The sequence below is a fragment of the Marmota monax genome, unplaced genomic scaffold (assembly GCF_021218885.2).
Source record: "Marmota monax isolate L192 unplaced genomic scaffold, Marmota_monax_Labrador192_F-V1.1 WCK01_AAM20220418_F8-fsc00164, whole genome shotgun sequence".
Taxonomy (NCBI): domain Eukaryota; kingdom Metazoa; phylum Chordata; class Mammalia; order Rodentia; family Sciuridae; genus Marmota; species Marmota monax.
This window is the reverse complement of record NW_026693313.1, coordinates 3,469,128-3,489,553: the sequence shown is the minus strand read 5'-3', so window position 1 is coordinate 3,489,553 and position 20,426 is coordinate 3,469,128. Positions and strand designations below refer to the sequence as shown.

General features: G+C 47.8%; 1 protein-coding gene across 5 annotated transcripts in view; it reads right to left on the bottom strand.

Annotated features, from left to right (window-relative positions):
* The window catches only part of Synj2 (synaptojanin 2), an 89,825-nt gene that overhangs the window by 4,315 nt on the left and 65,084 nt on the right, over positions 1–20,426 (bottom strand). For 2 of the 5 annotated variants that reach the window (XM_046456588.2, XM_046456589.2), the window contains 13 exons: positions 19,929–20,069; positions 17,566–17,758; positions 15,228–15,386; positions 13,852–14,008; positions 12,694–12,811; positions 9,535–9,753; positions 9,356–9,434; positions 8,648–8,816; positions 7,910–8,080; positions 5,853–5,987; positions 4,207–4,319; positions 3,085–3,193; positions 1,212–1,372 (listed from right to left, as the gene is read on the bottom strand). In XM_046456588.2, the coding sequence (XP_046312544.1) occupies positions 1,212–1,372; positions 3,085–3,193; positions 4,207–4,319; positions 5,853–5,987; positions 7,910–8,080; positions 8,648–8,816; positions 9,356–9,434; positions 9,535–9,753; positions 12,694–12,811; positions 13,852–14,008; positions 15,228–15,386; positions 17,566–17,758; positions 19,929–20,069 (1,924 nt within the window). Of the gene's footprint in view, positions 1–584; positions 734–1,211; positions 1,373–3,084; positions 3,194–4,206; positions 4,320–5,852; positions 5,988–7,909; positions 8,081–8,647; positions 8,817–9,355; positions 9,435–9,534; positions 9,754–12,693; positions 12,812–13,851; positions 14,009–15,227; positions 15,387–17,565; positions 17,759–19,928; positions 20,070–20,426 lie in introns of all 5 variants that reach the window. The other 3 variants (XM_058583196.1, XM_058583197.1, XM_058583195.1) reach the window with 3 other exon arrangements.

Below are 20,426 nucleotides of genomic sequence, written 5' to 3'. Positions count from 1 at the left end.
TTTGCAGATACTTCATGCAGTCTGTGCCAACTCGGGAGATATGACATGTCACAGCATGAAGCTATATGAAGGACCAATGGATAGCCTTTCTCCTTGAATCATTTTTATTTAAATATGAAGAATGCAGAACATTACATAGGAACTTCACTTCCTTAGTTCTGCTTCAAAACTATCACAAAGAAATCAACCCACAGTTTGAAATGCAGCTTTGCTAGGGAAGCAATTCCTAGTGGGCAAGCATGGGTATCCCAGTGTCTCCTCTGGTTCTTTAGAAAACAAACCAGAAGCATGATCCTTTCTCCACCAGCCTGACACCATAGCTCCTGTGCAGCTGGTTGGGAAAAATGAATCTATTCTGCTCCTGGCTTTTAAAAGACAAAGCAAATGCAGGAAGGAAGAGGAAGGAAAGGGTCCATTTTGCAAGAAGGCATGGAAAATGGACATGTGGCAACGAGCCAACATGGAGAAGCGCAACCCAGAAAATACAAAGCAAGCTCAGCGAAGAGTTGGCACCAGGGCCACCTCTCACTCTCTCCACAGATAGAGGAGCAGCAGTCACTCTGGGAGGCCCAGGCAGGGATTACCGAGGGTCCTGTTCCTAGAACTGAGATCAAACGGAAGATCCGGATGTGTCTATAGGTGCCAGTCTCTGGGCAGCCACTGTCCTTACAAACTCATGTCTTTGAAGCAGTAAGCAAGGCTGAGAAGCTTGAGAGCGAGAGCAAAAAACAATCTGCAAGAAAAGTGGCAAGAAAAGCTGTCGGATCTCAACAGACTGCGGCCACGTGAGCCCTGGCAGAACTGCTAACCGAGACATCACTCATTGTTTCTCCAATGTTCGTAAAATCTGTGCATGTAAAACTACGTGCACATACCACACAGATGGCAGTGCCGGGCCACTTGGGAAAACACCCCACAGTGGTTCCTGTGGTGCCCAACACCAAGGAAGCAGAATCTCTCCAAGTCTCTCTCGTCACAGTGAGAGTCTCTGAAGGAGTCAGTGGCTTGCTTGTTCTTGCTCTGCTGGGGCCAAGATGCAGCAGAGGGATGAGGGAGAAAGCGGTTGTCAAACGGCTTTCCAGAAAGAAGCAGCTGGGTTTAGGACTCAAGAATGTGGGTGGAAAAGCCAAATTGAACTTGGTTTTTGTCTAAGAGACATACCTTAATCTAAGAAGATATTCGAGCAACTTCAGAGTGCTCCGGATCCCTACCTTTCCCGTCCTCCTCAAGGTTGGCTTCTTGATGACAGGAACCCTGGGTGCAGGCCGCTGGGGCAGGAGTGGGGGCACTTGGGAGGGCTCAGGTCTGGCCTCTAGTTTGGAGGATCCTTGGTCTCTCAGGGCCATGGCATTGAAGGCTTCTTCTGGGACGCCTGAGACAAAATCACAGGCTCAAGCATGAGGACGAGGCAACCTACTGTGTGATTTAATCTTTGGAAGTCTGTATCTTAATGATAATTTACTAATTTAGTGTACTTCTTTTCTTAAAAAGAAATCCTCAGAGATTGTCAGAATACACCAGCTGTGTCCAGCTTTGTATTTTCTGTGTTCACCTTCTCAATAGAGGTGGGACCTGGTACCCAGGGATGGTCTTGATGGGAGATCAGCGAGACCCTGACACCATGTGCAAAGTGTCATGCGTACTGACATTTTTCAGGGGAGATGACTTAAAATGTATCAAATCTCAATAGGCTCATGAGCAAGAAAATGTTAAGTTGAGAATGTGGGTAGATTTAAAATCTCAAACTACTAGCATCTACAACTGAGTTTTTTAAAAACAGAAGCTTTACTGAAATGTAATTTATATACCATAAAATTCACTCATTTTACATTAACATTCAGTGGTTCTTAACATACTCACAAACTTATACAGTAACTGCCACTATTTAATTTCAGAATATTTTCATTAACCAAAAAGAAACCCCATACCCATTTCAGTCACTCCCCATTCCCTCTTCTTTCTAGCCTGGACACCAAACTTTATTGGTATTGGGGGTTGAACTTGGGCACTTTACTGAACTACATCCTCAGTCCTTTTTACTTTTTTATTTTGAGATAGGTTGCCAAGTTTGTTGCTAAATTGCTGAGGCTGGCCTCAAACTTGCAATCCTCCTGCCTCCACCTCCTGAGTCACTAGGACTACAGGTGTGTGCCACCACACCCAGTTCACTACTAATAACTTTTATGGATTTGCCTGTTCTGGACATTTCCTATAAATGGAAATAACATACGGCCTTTTGTGTCTGACTTCTTTCACTTGGCCTAATGTTTTCAAGGTTTACCCACAGTGTACCATGTATCAGTTCTTATTTTTAAATGACAGAATGATATTCCATTGTATGGCTATACCATATTTGGTCATTTTATCAGTTAATAGGCATATGTGGGTTGTTACAGTCACAGTTTTAATTTTTAATAAAAATAAACCATCTGTGGTATGTAGTTCTACAATAGCCTTCTAACTCAACCTCCCTAAATTTATGTAAGAATCCCAAGTAGGTTAAAATACTGGCTCAAAACAAATTAGGTGACAGGGATTGCATATGCCTTTTCAATGGGCACAATCTCCCCTCTACAAGAGATTCTGTAACAAACCAAAACAAATGTGAATTACCAGTGATTAAATATGGGAGATTCCTAAGTAAACTATGATAACTTGGAGTAAGTGAAATAAGAAAAAAATCAACAGGCACTGTGGTGGAGGAGGGCCTCCCATGACAGTGCAGAATTGACTTACACTTGCTCGAGATTTAAGAGGTAGATTTTGAGCCTGAAATGAGGACACACAGCTGTCTCTTTCACAGAGCTGGCCAGACTGAGTCAGCACCTGCAGTTAACCTTTTTAAAATTTAATTTTATTTTTCTCTTAAGTAGTGTTTAATAATCCTGGGTTTATTTTCTATACTTACTGAATTTTAAATAGAGAACAAATGAAATAAATAAAATGTTACTAAAGGCTACTTTCATTTTATATTGTTTCAAAAGGAAAAAAAGATCTTTTTCCTAGGCCACTTTCAGTGGAAAAATGAACAGAAAGGAGACTGAGCCCCCTCCACAGGGAGCTTCCCCAGTGTAGGCCACCTACCTCCTCTGGCTTCCAGGAGACATCGGATTGCTGCTTCTGCCTCCTGCGCATTGGTGGTTTTGATCTGCTTGACATTGTAAGGTTTACTTATTCCAGTCCTAGCTTTGGGCTTGAGGACAGAATGAAGAAGAGAAGCATGTCAACAAGGTGGGAAAGCAGCCTGGGTGGTGGTGTGTTCAGCACGTGCTGGTGGTCTGCCAGGTGGTAGGGGTCTGTGCTATATATGTGAACCCTACAAAGCCCCATCAGATGTGGATTAAAAACACCAAATCTAAACTGAACCTCTCAATCCCTCTTCCCCTAGGAGCACTTTCATTCCAAGAAGAAGAATCCAGGAGTGGTCAGAGCTGATGACTCTGTTCTCCCAAACCAGAGAATGAAAGATTTGCAATGGGGTAAAACAATCTCTTTATTTCAATAACCAGATAAAATCCAGAGAGCAGAACTATGCCACACCTTCCATGGCTTATCTGAGTATTAAAATACCTTCCAGATAACCTGAGTTTCCTTACTCATCACCATTGGACACCACTGCTATCTAGTCACTCCTTATGGCCTGTGATGGTGTGCGCCTGCCTGGCCTGGCTCACCAGACTGTGTGGTGACCCAGGCACCTCAGCACCTGCCTTCACCTGCCTCAACTCTTCCTGCTGACCTTCGCAACACTTGGCAGGTCACTGGGCCCTCTGGACCCCCACGAGGGTTAGTCTTGCTATGACCCTCTATGTGGTTATTAGGTCTCTTTAGCAGCTTCTCTCAACTATTCTGGCACCAGAATGACCATCATTTATTTTCTTATGACTGATCTCAATTTCTGCTATCTTCCCTTATGCTAACCAACAGCCTGTCATCCAAGGACAAGGTCAAGAATCACAGGAGAGAAGCACGACTTGGAAAACCTGTGATTGCACTTTGGGGATTCTTGGGGACCCTTGGGGATTCGTCCAAGGTGACTTTCTGGTAGAATACCTTGTACAACCACTTACAATCTACAAGAGTTAGGGGAGATGGGAATGAGGTGGTAGGCAAGGAGAGGGGCAAAGAGAGATCCTGCAGATCTCTGGGGCAGGCTGGACATGTCTGAAATGCAATTGTTTCTTGGAGCTGAACAGAGAAACTCACGGGTTGCCGAGGTGCTCCAGGCAAAAGTTTTGCTGTCGGCAAGATTGAATACTGCCCATGGGTGCCGGAGGAGATGGATGCATCTGAAGCTGACTTTTTCACCATTAAACCAGCTGGAAAAACCAACAAGGGCAGATCTCAGCCTCAGTGGAGTCACAAGTTGCCAAGGAGCTACAAGAAAGCTGAGGGAGGCAGTTGTGCAGGCAGATGCAGCTTTGGCTAGGTGTGGGTGCTGGCGGGGCACAGAGCGCATGCCCAGCATGCGTGAGGAGTTTCTCTTCTAATTCTCTAACAGCTTGGTCTATTAATGCAGATTCTCTGGAGAAGCATGATTTGGACAAATTTGAATCTAATATTCTAGGGGTGGTTCTAATTGGATATAAAAACCAATTGATTTTTAAGTGGTTCAAAACACACTATCATTACCAGGTCCAAATTTTTTAAATGTCTTGAGGAAAACAAAAAAAATTCCCAAATCAGAGAAATAAACTATGTAAACATTATGTTTATAGCCATTAACAAGTCCTCTTTTAAAATATTCAGTGACACAGAAAATGTGTTTCATTAAATGAAAGACAATCAAGTGAAATAGAAACCAACTTTGCTTACAAAATGTTTTTAAAGTTATGTGTAGCTACAAGATATATGTAACAGAAAGGCTGAAAGTATTTTGGTTAGTATCTTATCTGTAGGTAATATCAAGTGAATTTTTAAATTTGATTCTTCATAGTTCTCTATAAAACTTCACAATTACATGATTGTTAAATTTATCTTCATTTTTTGCAATTCTGGAAATTGAACCCAGTCTTCATTACTACTGAACTACAGCCCCCAGCAGTTTAATTTTTTTTTTTAGACAGGGTCTCACTAAGTTGCCCAGATCAACCTCAAACTAGCTGGGTTTACAGGTATTTACCACTGCATCTGTTATAAATGTTTAAGTATAATCCCAAAAAAGCAAAACTACATTTCAAATGCTCTGTGCTCCTTGCTTGCCATGGATCACTATCGTGACCCCAAACCTGAAGAGAATGGTTGTGGAAAAAATCTACATCTGATTGTCATATTTTTTTTGGGGGGGGGGTAAAAATAAACTGCAGTGGTAAAATGAAAACTGATCAAAAGAAAGCAGGCCACAGCTGTATTTTGAGGTTATGAAGACAAATTTGATGGGAAAAAGCATTGTTTAAGGAGCAAGAAGAAAACCACTTCCTGTGTGACTGGAGCCAGTGACAGGGGTCTGAGATCATGACCTGGGTTAGAGGCATACATGTTAGGCACCTGGGCTTGCTAGACTCCTAAGCAGCAGAGAGGGCCAGGCCAAGGAAGCAGCAGCCCGACTCTGAAAAGCTAGAATAGTCCCTCCTCATTGGGCTGCGGTGCCAAGTTTCCATTCTGAAGGTTTCCATTTGAAGGCAGCTGAAAGCAGAAGCAGCGTACAGGACGGACAGCTCATTTGCCACGAGAAAGACAACTGCCCGTACTATCAGTATGTCCTGGATTTAAGACAAAGATGCCCAATGCAGGGAAAAGCATGGCGGGACTCGGTGGCTGGGAGGTTGTTTAGTGCTATTTTTTCAGTAGCAGGAGATGTGCGATTATCCCCAGCAGGCATTGCGGCAAGCCAAAGTCGAGCAAAATCTTACTTGGAGGGGGGGGTCTCTGTGGTGGGTGAGGTGGCCGAGGCCTACTGGGAACTGACAGAGACCTGCTTGGAGAACGGTGGCGGAAATCTCCGATGGCTCCCAGCTCCTGCTCTAACTCCACCAGGTCAGCATCGTCTGAAGGATATGGCAGGTGTAAATGGTCAGACAAGAGCCTGTGCACAGAGGCCACCCGTGGCAGGCAGAGCTACCCAGGACAATGGAGGGCCTGTGCAGGAATGGCACCCCTTCCTGATGGGCAGATGCATCAGTGCCCTCTTGGAACACCCAGTCAATCCTGGACAGTTTGTTTTCCAGACTTGAGAGACATTAACAAATTTTAAAGAGTAGGCCTGTTTCCTTCTAAAACAATCAGCCAGAATTCCACACAGAGGAAGGAAAGTTTTCATTCCTCACTAAAAAGTGATCACTGTTTTAGAGGCTGAGAGCATTTCCCTTTCTCTGCCAGCCTGGTGGCCAGAGCCTGGGCTGCCACCTCATGAGTGTCAGCCATCTTGACTGGCCTCACATCCCTCCGAGAAGCCAAGAGGGGCCTGTGGAGGTGGCTGCCTCTGGCTCATGACATAAACCCAGTTACAGGTCTTTTCTCCTACACCGTGACATAGCCCCTTATATTTCATCTTTGGCTCAGACACCCTGTCCCTCAAACCCAACAGCTCAAGCCCGTGTATCTGAGGCGGAAACTGGAGTAAAACAGGTTCCAGCGGAATGGCTGAATACCTGGGGTTTCGGACATTCCCACCTGGTGCTCACCAGGGGCCAGGCTGCCCAAGGTCCTTTTGCTCTATTAATTTCTTCATTCAGAGGCAACTGTGTTCACTCCTGGCCTGGCCCCCAGGGGCTGCCCAAATAACAGCTGCTCCTGGTAAGAGGCCACCTCTTCTGAAGAGCACATTCCCGCACCTGCTTCCATGCCAGGGTAGCAGCCTCTCTGCATGAGCAGTGCGCACAGCCACCGTGACTGGGACAAAAGCTGCTGCCTCTGTGTCGGGCAGCATCTGCTGGACTTAGCCATGCATCCCACCCACCGAGGGAATGTCACAAAATGCCAGATTTCCAGGATCCCATCCAAATCTCTACGGTGGGGCTCAGCAGTCTCTAACTTTAAAAGCTCCTGTGGTTCCCAGGAGGCAAGCCACTGTTCAGTTTGGGAAGCATTGTCATTTGGGAACACGGGGGTCTTTGCATTTCCTGGCAAGGCACTTCCCTAGGAGGTACCTTAATTCAATTTCAGCCCTGTTTTCTGTTCCTGGGCCCAGTTCAAGGGGCCCAACACATGGCCAAGTTAGAGCTGTCCAAGTAGGGACACGGTGACTGATACTGAATGTGTTTCGGACACCTTCAGGATGGAATAGACTTAATCTGGTCTAATGCAGAAATATGAACTACCCTACTCGCCAGCCACGTAACACCAGCTGGCTTTAAAACTTATTCAAAAGAATTACTCTGAAGGGCTGGGGTTGTGGCTCAGAGGTAGAGCACTTGCCTTGCACGTGCAAGCTCCTGGGTTCAACCCTCAGCACCACATACAAATAAGTGAATTAAAAAAAAAAAAAGAATTACTCTACAATTGAATCCAGGGTATGCAGTTCCATCCAGTGGCCTTTTAGTTACCCTAAGTCTAAGATGATATAATGCTGTTGCTATATAATATGGCTGTATAAAATATCATATTATGTGAATGGAACAATATGTCAGGTTGTAGATATTAAGTCTCTCTCTTGAAGGATTGAATTACAAAAGTTTCAGGATGAAAAAATCACAAATGTAACCACACTTGAGAACTGGGAAATGGGAATTACAGAGGAAATAGGCATTACCCTGAACCTGGTGTTACAGGAGTACAAGCTGTAAAAAATTAAATACCTAGAGGAAATCAGCATGAGGCTACTGGATTCCTGCCCAGAGTACAGTGCTACACTCTCTGCCTTCCTGGGCCTCTGCCAGGACTGCACAGGATTGCTGGCACTACCTAGCACTGCCTGCTGCGACACAGGGCGACACGGTCTCCTCCCACGTGAGGAAGGAGGCTGAGCTACCTTTGTACGTCGGGTGCTGCTTTTTGGTTAGTGCTGGAGACTTGCTGGCAGGTGCCACCGCTGTAGTGCTGGGGGCATCAGGAGGGTCGTCTCCCCCCAGCTCACTGTCTGAGACCACAGGCTGTACGAGCTCATCCACCAAATAGTCTTCATCATCTTCGAGAACATCCCCTGGGAGGAGGATTGGCCCACAGTGAGGTAAAAACAGTCCGGCGCAAGGGCCTAGCCTCTGGTCAGTGGGTCTTCTGGCTTGCACCAGGATGCTGCAGCCCACCTCCTGCAGCCGGGGTCTCGCCTCCCTGGCTCCCACTTCCACTTGCACCCACAACCCCAATAGTGTCAAAGCTAATTTTTTTTTCTTTTTTCTATTTTATTTGGTACTGGGGATTGAACTCAAGGGCACTTTTACCACTGAGTTACATCCCCAATCCCTTGTATTATTTATTTTGAGTCAGGGTCTTGCAAAGTTACTTAGGGCCTTACTAAGTTGCTGAGTCTGGCTTTGAACTCATAATCCTCATTCAGCCTCCCGGGTCATGGGATTATAGGTGTGTGTCACCACACCTGGCTACAGCATGGTGTAAGTCCAAATGTCTCTGGGTCCCTTTACCATTTCCTGTATCATCCCCAGACACGAACAGTGGATCACACGGATGTGATACTCACACTTCAAATGTCCTCCATAACCCTTCCAAATAGGAGCAACACTAGCCTGCCCCTCCTCAAAGGGTCACTGACCTTCTGATTCATAGTCTAGGCTCGTGAAGTCAAAGTTTTCCTCCAGCAAACAGGAATTGGCAGTGGGGGACACAGGAGCCATGCTGTCCCGTTTTCGAATGAGCTCCTCTCGCAAACCTTTCAGCCAGTCCTTTGTCTTCGGTCTAATCTTCACCGCTCTGCCTTTCACCTGTGAGGACAGCATGGTAAGTGAAAAGAAATACCAAAGTCACAGCAGAGCCTGTGACCAGGGTGCCCCTTTCCCACCTGTGCACCGGGCACAGGCCGATCTTCATGTTTGGCTAAGAAAAAACAGGGGCCCAGGCCCCAGGTGGAATCAGCACAGTTTTCACATTTGGTCTGAATAAAAGTTTGCCCATCATCACCATCTTTTCATTCCATGCAAGTTTAAAACCAGAATTTATTAAAATGGAAACTACCTATGAGCCACATGTCCCAAAACACATACTGAAGAGAAGGAATCTCTCCTGCACAGAGGCAGGGAAATACACTAAGAGTTCAGTGGCAGCCAGATTCTGCAAGTAGCCAGGACTGTCCCATAACACCCGAGAACCACAACCAATCCTAGCTCCTTCTCTGTGTGGCACCTACACACAGGCACAGGTCCCCACAGGTTCAGCATGAGCCAGGCCCGAGGAAGGGAAGACACAGCCATGTAGAAGTGAGATCAGTCAGGCCTGCTCCATGGTGTGACCCAGTGCCACTTACCTTCATGCCATCCACATCCAGGACGCTGAGGGCTGAGTGACTGTCTGCAAATGTCACCAGCATCTGTCCTTGGTTGATCCTGGAGTACGTGAGAGAAGCCTAGTCACAGCCTGGAACCACCTGGCAGCCCTCCCAGATCCTCCCACAGCCCGGAGCCCATGTCTGAGGGCAGTGGCTACCTGACGAGCACAATTGTCCCAAAGTTCCCCAAGGTCTGCATGAGTTCAGCCCGCAGGTCCTCGGGAAACTCGCTTTTCTCTTCTAGGGTTGGCGACTGAAGGTTTACAACAACGGTGGCGTCCAGGGGGCCCTGGAAAGAGGACACTTCCTGGAAAACCCTCTCCCGAGCACCCACGTCGACTTCTTGTACTTCCACCTCCACGATGGCCAGCACGGGTCTGCGTCAGACAGGAAGGGAAGAGGGCGAGAATGGTTAGCCCGGGGCAGGTACTGCCCAGTGCTAGGCCTGGGCCCGGTCCCCCAGAGCTCTGCCACCAACTGTGACATCAGCCTACAGATCCGCAGGCGGCTGCACCCTAGCACTTAGTCTTCATCTCTCCCCCATCTTCGTATCATCTCCTGGCATTTCTAAGTATGATCCGAGAGAGGAAAGAAATACCACAGTGCCCTGAGAACATGACCCAGAACTTAGAAAACCACCAGTCATCAGCCAGGACTCCTCCCCTGACAGTCCTTGGTGCTGCCAGGGAGAGGGAGGGGCGGGTGGGGGTGCACGTGGTGGGGGTGCCGGCTTTTCACAGGACTAGCTGGCAATTTGTGTCACAGATCTCAAAACCATTCATGTCTTTTGACTTAGCAATTGAATTTGTAGGACTTTATTCTAAGGAAATGACCAGAGAGGCAGACAAAGGTTTATGTACAAGGTTGACTGTTTACAGCATCCTTGACAGGAGGGAGGGAGGAAAGCCCTCTACCATGCCCTAATGGGAAATGGTCCACAGTCACCGAAAGAGACACAACCACCCGACACGCAGGAAAGAACACAGCACTGCTGTGATTCCAACACAGGGACAGGTGTCACTCTATTTACAAAAATTAAGAAAATCCCTTATAATGAAGAAAATCCCTAAGTAATCTTATTGAAGACTTATAATATGATATTAAGTGGAAATTAAATTATGGACTAGGATAGAAGAAAGCGGCAGGGCTCGGGGAGTAGCTCAGGACTGGAGCACTTGCCTACCACACGTGAGGTTTGATCCTTAGCACCACAACAGAAAAGCTGGCACGGTGGCACACAGTCCAGTCCCAGCTACAGGGGAGGCTGAACTGGGAGGTCACTTGAGTCCAGGAGTTCAAGACCAGCCTGGGTAGCATAGTGGGACCCCATCTCCAAAAATAAAATTGTGATAATAAAGTGGCAATCTTTAAAACCAGAGAAAACTACAAAAATTAAGAGATACAGTGGGGGCAATATTATCCTGTCCTCCCAAATTTATATTACTATGTGTTATCATTATGATGATTTCTTTTTGCATCTGGAATCAGGAAAAAATATGACTGAGAAACTGTCACACAGGGACATGACTAAGTGAGTGATTTTTAAAACACATTAGGAGAAACCCTTCCTGGAGGAGCCCATGCATGCGTGAGTCACCAGGGCGTGACTAGGTGAGAGCAGGAGCCACAGGGGGCAGGTGGCTTCATGCATGCAGCAATGACAAGGAATGAACTCATTCTCCACACATGCAGCCATCAGAGAGCCCTCCAGAGAACCTCACCACAGCCACCACCAGTCCAAAGCCACCACAGGTTCTCTGCTCCCCCCCCCCCCCCCAGTCTGCTGGGCTGATAACCAGATCTGTGTCAGGTGATGCCCTCTGCAGCTCAGGCATGGCCCACCCACAGGGCTCTACAGGCTTGGTTTTCTGGCCCGTCTCATCCCTGCGGTTCTTTCCGTCACACTCTGCCCCGCCTCTATTATCCTGGACTCTTGGTGCTGCCAGGCAGGTGCCCCAGGAGTGCTCTCCCTCAGACATCCACAGAGCTCATGCCCTCATTTCCGTCAGGCCTCTGCTACGAGGCCTTCCTTGGATGGTGGGTAGAAGACACACTGAGCCTGGCCTGCACTTAGGTTTGTCCCTGTAGAGAACTCCATGAATCTTTGTTTATTACTTAACGCTAATGCCAGGAACAAGGTCTGGCACATAAGACCCCTCAATAAATGGTGGTTAGGTGAAGGTTTCTAGATCCACTCCTCAACTAGGGAACCCAAGTCATACATCTGAAGATTTTCAAGATTTGTGTCTAGGGCTGTAGGTAGTATCAGGATTTAAAGAATTCTGAAGTATCTAAAGATGTAGATCTACTGGCTCACCACACCTTCTCTTTCTTCATTTCTTTCCTCAAAGTTGAAATCAATAAAATAATTTTGGTAGCAGCTATGGGAAGATCAAATTACTTCTTACCAACCCTCAAAGGCCACACTTTGCTGCCTCTCGCAAGATGTTCCACAAGGCTAATCTCCCCGAGCAGCTGCCACCAGACCACTGCCCTCCCTGCCATCTGCTGCTGACTTCCGTCCAGAGTTCAAGGTGCCTGAGGCCAAGCAACGCTCAGAGGACCTAGTAGCTCTGGATCCAAGACGTAAAAACCCTGTGATGTCTGTAATAACAAAATACTAGAAAAAGCCAGATGTGGTGGTGCACGCTTGTAATCCCAGCAGCTAAGGAGGCTGAGGCAGGAGGATTACAAGTTCAAAACCAGCCTCAGAAACTTAGTGAGGCCCTAAAATAAAAAAAAAAAAAAAAAACACAACAAAAAACTGGAGATGTGGCTCAGTGGTTAAGTAACTTCTGTGTTCAATCCCTGGCACCAAATATAAATAAACAAATAAATCACTAGGAAAACTATCCTTTAATAGGTGAAAGTCTAAATTCTATGCATCTGGCTAGTAGAATTCTGGGCAGCACTCAAAATGAGCCTAGATGGCTGTATCTTGGAAATAGTGACAAGCAAGTAAGATTTTCAGCAACATCAGTTCAGAGCAATTAAAAGCCATGAGATAGAACAGGTTGTGTCTTTGAGACTTTCATAAATAGTGTCACTTATGATATAGAGCAATGGCAATAATGCTGCCAGTTATTAATTCTCAGTGGTATTTGTTTTATTTTTTGTTCTTTAGTGTATTTTACACACATGCACACACTCTCACTCTCCCCATATGCCTGCGCGCTCGCTCGCTCGCGCGCTCTCTCTCTCTCTCTCTCTCTCACACACACACACACACACACACACACACGCATGCGTACCTTTAGGGGGAGAGCATGTCTGCTCCCCCTGGGGAGGAAACACTACCTTCTCCTGTGACAGCGTACCTGTGATCAGATGCTTGTAGCTCAGCTCGGCCATAGTACCTGAGGGTCCCGGGAGACCAGGTGTGTCTGACTTTGGTGTCTCCATCTAGATCATTGTCTAGAAGATTGAGTTCTCCAGCTACTCCCAGGGGGGTCCATTCAAGAGGCCCACATGTAACACAGAATCATATCAATATACATGAATGCAATTACAAACACCTGTAGCAGGATTCTCTGTCTCAAACCACCTCAAAGCTCAGGCTCATTCACTTTATTCCCTTGAACTTGAACCTGGGTTCAGGGTGTTTGGGGCCCCTGAGGTTAAAGAAGTTCCTCACATGCAGGCTATCCTGAACAGTAATGACCATAGCCACCTACCACCCTCCCAGGTAGGTTAACTGTAAGCGTGGGGTGCAGCCATCCCTGCTGCCCAGTCCCCCCAACTCCTGCCAGGGCCCTGGAATTACAGGTGACCTGCAGCCATTCATATAGAGGCATGGAGACCAAGGAGCCAGGATTCACTCTAGACAGCCTCAGTGCCCTGGGGCCAAACGGATGTTCATAAACTTAACTGAAGGAATATTTATCTTTTTTATCGGAACGTGGTTTCCTGGCCTTGAAAGCTCAGCAAACATCTCTCCCAAAATGTGGAGTTGTTTACAGGCGCTCTAACTTCAAGTAAACTTCAATTCCCAGTTGGGTAGTAATTAACTGTTCAAAACATACTTGGCAACTGATTGATTTAAAAAAACACTCTCATTTTTATTGTGTCTTGCTCGCGTTCAATTTGGAATAGAGGCTTTAAGGAGAAAAGAGCTTGGTCAAACAAAATGGGCCGGGCAAAGGGCCTGAGGGAGGGCGTGGGGAGGGGAGAGGGCACTGATACTTCCCCCTCCTCCTTTCCCAAGACAGCAGGCAGAGCGCAGGACAGAAGGAGGGATGGGGAGACCAGGACAGACCTTTTCACAGGTCACTGTCTCCAGAAAGAGGCCAGAAGGGGGCTCCCTAAAGCTCGGCTTCCAAAAATCATTCTGGGATGATTTTTTTTGTCATTTGGGTTATTGAAAAACATGTGATTTGCAAGCAGTGGAATGCTGGCTGAGTGAATGCATTTTTTTCCTTTATAGTGTTTATTGTCTGACCCCCCCACTGGCTCTTGAATGTGCACATCCTACTCACCTGTTTTATCAAAAGGACGCTTCTTCCTCCACCACAGTACCCTGTCTGTCCAGGCCGGGGTGCGGCATTTGTCACTGGTATCATAGGCAGCAGAGCCCACATCGTACTTATAGGTGGGTCCAAAGTTAATTGCTCCTTCGTGGAAGTCTTTAAAAATCTATTGGGAGGAAAAAAAAAAAAACAACACAAAACCACCTTTCAGTGAAAAAAAAAATGCACATTCCAGAATGTTCTAGTCCTAAAAACGAACAATCTGTCATATTTGCAAATTTGTCTTACACTAGACATTAGTGTGCTTTTCAGGTGGCCGAAATGCTATCCTCTATTCATCTTCCGGCGGACACACCGTCATGCTACCTTTGCTTCCCTCCCTTGTACCCTCCAGCCAGGCCTGCTCTCACCCCCCAAGAGTCAGGAGAAGAGCACAGGGTTTGTGTGTGCATCTGCACATCTCCAGACCCGCGCCTCACAAGGCCTGCGTCAGTTGGTGCTTGTTAAGTAAATGGACTGAGCCCACAGAAGCACTGAGAGAGCCCAGCTTCCCTCTCTGTTAAGCTCTGGATCTGGCCTTGTGCCCTGGGAAGGCCCCAGAGCAGCACTCACTCCCTCCCTCCCTCCCTCAAGTGCAGAGGGGAAGGAATGAGAATACGTAGGAGGAAGGAAAAGAAAACCTTGTCAAGGAAGTCTGGGGTGGCCACTCATCCACCCTCAGCAATCCACTCACTGACAGCGCCCTAGGCGAGAAGGCAGAGCAAACCACAAAGAGTGCCGAGTCCTGCTTTTGGAGAGAGGCCTTAGCTGCCCTCTCCCCACATACTTCACCAGCTTCACTCTCAAAAGGCCAGTGGCATTCAGACGTATTTCCTCCTCTCCGCCTATCCAGCTAGGGAGCTAACAGACACAGGAATAGGAAACAGCATTCTCTGGAGAAGATAGATTTGGGATATCTGGAAGAACCGATGACAGGTTTTCTAGCTATTTCTTTTCTACTTATGCCATGGCCTAAAAGGTCCCTAAAATTGGCGAAGGTAAAGGAGGGAAGGGGAGACTTGCAGTCGGACCTTCTACCACTGGGTTAAATGCACTCAGGAGGCTCTTCTACAGAAGAACCCTGGGGTTTGAGAAGACACAGGACTCTGTGTGTGGCCAGCCAAAGCTCATTCAAGAGAGACAGAGTGTGTGTGAATGGATGCTCCCGTTTCCCTAATTTCCCAAGCCCCATGTGTTTTCTACAGTATCAGAAACACCATTAAACCCACTCGTAGAACTTAATTTGCTGAATATTATCAGTGCAGGCATTTAGGATTCCATGTTGGAACAAAGATATTATTCCCATCAGAACAGCTGCCAAAAAAGACCTTAAAGTCACAACTTACTTTTCCACTTGATTTCTGCAGGTGTAGCTGATCAAATTCCAGAAGTTTCTTCCAGTCTTGGCGTTTAACAAAATAGAAGACTTCTTCATAAGTGAGATCAATCCGGTAGTTGAAATCGCCACACCAAAACACATAATCGTGAGAAAAAACGTTTCTCCCCTAAATTGTAAAGAAAATCATCATCGTTGTCTCCCATCCTCAAGGAAGGTGGAGGGGAGGGAATGGGGATGAGCAGAAGCTCTTTTCTTTAGATGGTTACTCTTAAGTTTTCCACTAGAGCCTTTCACTTTGACCAATCCCATGAACCTACTGAGGATTATACATGCCTCGCTTTTTTCTTTGCAGTAACAGTGCTTGAGTGTTTAGACAAAGCTTCAGCCTCAACAGGAAGCACAACTGTCAAGTGCAGTCCTGGGGATCAGGCCCTGCTCCTGTTGTCTGCACCACAGAAGCATTGGCCAAACGTCAGTGTCATGACAAGATGAAAGGAACTAGTGGAGGTGTCAAGAGTGCGGCTTCTAAAACCCCACAAACCACACCTTGGGGCTCTCCGCTCTTCCTGCCCCTCAGCACATCCTCCCCCAGTCATGTCCCGTGGCCTGCAGTCTCCAGCTCAGCCCTGGAGCCCTTCCCCGGTCAAAATGATGGCAGCTGCTGTGCAACAGCTGTCTACAAGGGCTGGGCTCTGTTCCGGTGTACCTCGTCCCCGCAGCAGCCCCTGTGCAGCAGGTTCCACTGGATCTTTTAGACTTAAAAAATTCAGCTAACACATGGTAAAGAGGAGACTGGAACCCAGATCTGCCTCGCTCTAAAATTCATTTCTGTTCTCCCACTATGTGGTGTTCCTGCTCCTCCCACCCCATAGCGATCGCCTGAACAGAAGGTTAAGATGATCACAACCAAATAAAACGAGTGTCTAGACGGCCCTGTGCAACGGAACTTTCTGCAGTGATGGAAACATTCTCTCTGGAGCTGTCTAATGCTGGAACACTGGCTACAGGCCAGTGCACATTGAACATTTTCAATGTGGTCAGTGCAAGTGGTATTAATTTAAATAGTTATTGTGGCCAGTGACTATGGTATTGGGTACCAGCAGTACACAGAGTTAACTTATATATACCCTCAGTATTTCTATTGTTAAGGGGGAGAAAGAGCCATATTATAAACTCTTATTATTTGGAATGTGTCCCAAATATACTGTTTCGAAATGGTACTTTACAAGTGAGATGGGTTGGACCTTTTTTTAAAATTTTTTTTGCATTGCTGGAAACAGGGCTTTGCACATATTAGGTACATGCTCTTCTGCTGAGCTATGTCCTCAGCCCTGGAATTTTTTTTTAACCCTCCCCCCACACACACCCCAACTTGTTTTGTTTCTTCTTTAACTCAGAAATTAAAGGAATTTTTGCTTTGCATATTTGGGCAGCCCAGTCAATAAGATGCCAGTTTTAGGGGATCTGTTCTTGTAGAGAAGAGCTCTAAGACCCACCTAGCCTCTCTCAGATGCTGGAAAAATCCATGGCAACAGCTGAAATGTGCCCCTCCCTTTAGGGAATAGGGGGGCTGTATATGCACCAGAATAAAGGGGAGTGTGGGAGGGAAAACATGAAAATTTGAACATAAAGTCCAGGAATGGGGATGTAGTTTAGCGGTAGAGCTTTTGCGTAGTGTGCTGACCCCTAGGTTCAATCTCCAGCAAAACACACACACACACACACACACACACAGTCTCCAGCTTCAGCATAAACCCTCTGGCCCACCACTAGAGGACAGTGCATTATTGGCAACCTCAGGGCCAGTGTTATGATTCCTCAGTAATGATTTCCTGGATTTGGAAAAGGAAGTTCTTAATCCAGTAACAGAAGATGATTGTAGATCTCAAAAACACAATTTCTTTTCTTTTTGCTACTAGACCTAGGGCCTCATGCGAGCTAAGCACACACTACCACTGAGCTACATCCCCAGCCTCAAGGAAACTAAATCTTAAATTGTTTGGATTCAAATGTTCTTCACAAACTTGAACCAAGCATGGACACACTGGTTTTCCTTCCCCGTTCCATCACCCGAGGTAGAACACTGGAAAATGCACCTAAGGAAATCTAGGCTATCTAAATGTCCGGGACATAGAGAAGGAAGTGACGGGACACTGCAGAGCTGGGCTCCTTGGGTGTCCCTCTATCACACTATCCCCCATGTTCATATCCCTCCCCCAGTATTAAGCCCTGGGTCAGGGATGCTCCCTGTGGTTGTACCCCTCTTGCCAGGCTCCTGTCGGCAGCTCAGAAAGCCACACATGGCAAACAGAGCAGGAAAGCCCCCCTGCCAGTCCACCACTCACCGCAGGGAAGGAGAGCTTGTGGGTGATCTCCCTGTAGTCCTCGTTCCTCTCCTTCACCTGTGACTGCCCAGCTGTCAAGTGGCTGCAGATGAAGCAGAAGCTGGTGCTGTGGAACTGGAAGCGGATGCCCACGGCACCCTTGTTCCCTGCCTTTCCCCCCATGCCAGTCTTCACCGTGTCGATGGCCACGTCCCTGCAATAGAAGAGCAAGCACCTTCCATTGGCCTTGAAAAGTATAAGCCTGTTTGGCCAGAGAAGAGCCTGCGTGAGGCCCCTGCTCCGAACCACGGCTCAGAGGTCTTCATCACATCCTCTGAAGCCAAGAACGCAGCAACCAGCGGCCATCACTGACTCCACGGCCAGGAGGCCACTCCCTCTCAGTGCCAGTGGGCTGTGGAGCACCTTCGCCATGGCCGGGCTCTGAGGAGCTCCGTACTCCACAAGCACCCCGTGGGCGGCAGACAGCACCCCTGCATCTGCCCCGGCTCTGTCTCCCAGCCCCCCCCCCCCCGCCCCACGCAGTTCTCATGTGAAGCACAGGAGGACTCCTCTGGGCTCTTGATGTGTCTCGAGAACACGGAAACAGCCAGTCCTTCAGGCCGGCCAGGAAGGTGGTGGCAAACTGGCTTTCCCACACACACAGGCTCTGGCTTGCGTTACAAGGCCAACTCAGCGTCACACGAGTGGACTTGCAGGACCTGGAACCACGGACCCCAAGCCAAGAGCGTGACGTCTCCACCACCATGCCACGGATGGGGGCCTATTGGTGCACCCCTACCTGGGAGGCAGCGGGAAGGGACAGGGGTGTGAGTGGACAGGCCTGAGGCCAAGGGCAGGAGACTGAGGAGGCAAGTGGGGGGAGCTCAAGCAGGGTCAAGGAGGTCAGCAAGTCCTCTACCCTGTTCCCGACTCATGGTTGATCGCTAGTCTTCACCCTGAACTTTCCTTTATTAGCCTTTTCCTATGAACTTGGGATATGGCCAAACTGCCCCCATAACACTCTCAGAAGGGCAGGGACTTGAAACATTTCCTGAAGTTCTCCAAAGGGAATTATGAATACAGAGCCAGCCTTGTTCTTCCAGGGCCACCACAGGGAGTACCCATGGTCCTCCACCCAGAGGAGCCTGACTGGGTCTCATCCCACTTTAGTTGCTGAACCATTTGGGGGACTGGGTGTGAAACCCAGGAGCACTTTACCTCAGCTACATCCCCATCCCTTTTCATTTTTTATGTATGGTTTCTTATTTTGAGACAGGGTCTCACTAAGTTGATGAGGGTCTCACTTAATCACTGAGGCTGGCTGTGGACTTACAACCCTCCTGCCTCAGCCTCCCGAGGTGCTGGGATTTCAGGTGTGTGCCACCACACCCGACTCTGTCCCACTTGACTTAGGATGAAGGCCCGCTAGCTGCCTGGTGTCAGCAACTAGAAGGGCTGCAGGAAATCCTAACGCCATGAAGGAGTCCAGGCAGCCGCGGGAGGCTGCCCAGAGCTGAGGGGGCCTTTCCTAAAGGAGATGCCTCGCCTAAGCCCTTGCCCTTCTTACACCACAAAGCTGTCACTCTGGAGAAATAATAATGAGAGCAGGAGACAGAAATGTGTTAAAGACAGGTTTAAACTTCCACCCAGGAGTTTACAAAATGGAGTAGTCAGCTCATGACCAGCAGGACATGGTCAACGTCCCAATTGGACGGGGGACACATCCTGTGTGCCTGGACTCAAAGACCCACTGTTTTTAAAATCTCTAGCCTATGTCTTCAAGGCCACCTAGCTCCCTCTAACCTTATCATGTAAACCTCTAGACTGACACCAGACACCGGTGGCCACCCTCCTTGGGAGCCCTCCCACTGCGGAGCTCTGCTTTGTTTCTATTCCTTTAATTAATCCTGTTATCTTGCTCTCCCCTTTGTGTCCATGGATCTCATTCATCGAATCACATGACAAAGAACCAACACAGACCCTCCTGTCTTACAAAGGAGGTGAGACAGATTCCACTCAGAATTCATTCAAAAAGAGACCAAAGGCTTGGCATTTCCTGAGGAGTTACTCAGCCCTTGCTCAGACGTTTCCTGTCAGTAAAATGCCAACAAGAAACCCCTTCCTAGCCCAGCACTGATTCTGGGCGGTGCAGCTCCTCCTAAGAGGGCAGCTTCCTGAGCTGGGAGTTTCCTCTTGAGGCTTTTTAATTGCTAGACAATATCCTATTCAGCTTTTTCCTCCGGGCCTTTGTTCCTTCCATTTATCCAGCTATGGCAGGTCCTGATTCCTGCTGTGGAAGGACCCAGGGAGGGCAGAGGAAATCACAGAACAAGACCCCCAGACTCACAGCCCCTCAGTCCCCAGGTGTTTATAGGTGTTCTTACCTGATGAACGGAACATGGTACGGACGTACAAAGATATACAGACAGACGCCCACTAGCTGTGCCGAGGTCAAGAGAATGTACCTATGCGAGCGTGAGATGGCTTTCTGCAGCTGCTCGCCCCACATCTTCCTGTTGGTGGTACTGGGGAAGAAAAGAAAGGAAGGGTGCTTGCTCTTCAGGGTGAGCCGAAGTGCATCTCCCACCTACCAACCCCGTGTGGTGTCGGGCCTGGCTTCCACCGGGGGACTAGCTCTATATTTTCAATTGTGCCTTACACATCACAGTGGCACCTTCCTCAACCCAACACACAGCCCAGGACCTTCTCATGAGACCTCCACAGTGTTGGTTTATTTGTTTAGATAGTTACTTGAAATATAATCGGGTCCTTTGTTTCGGGGCAGGGGCACGGGGGGAGGGGGGGATTCTAACTGCTCTATGCCAAATGCTAATCCAGCAGTCTGGGGCCCTTCCTTTGTGCCTGGCACAGAGTACCTCCTC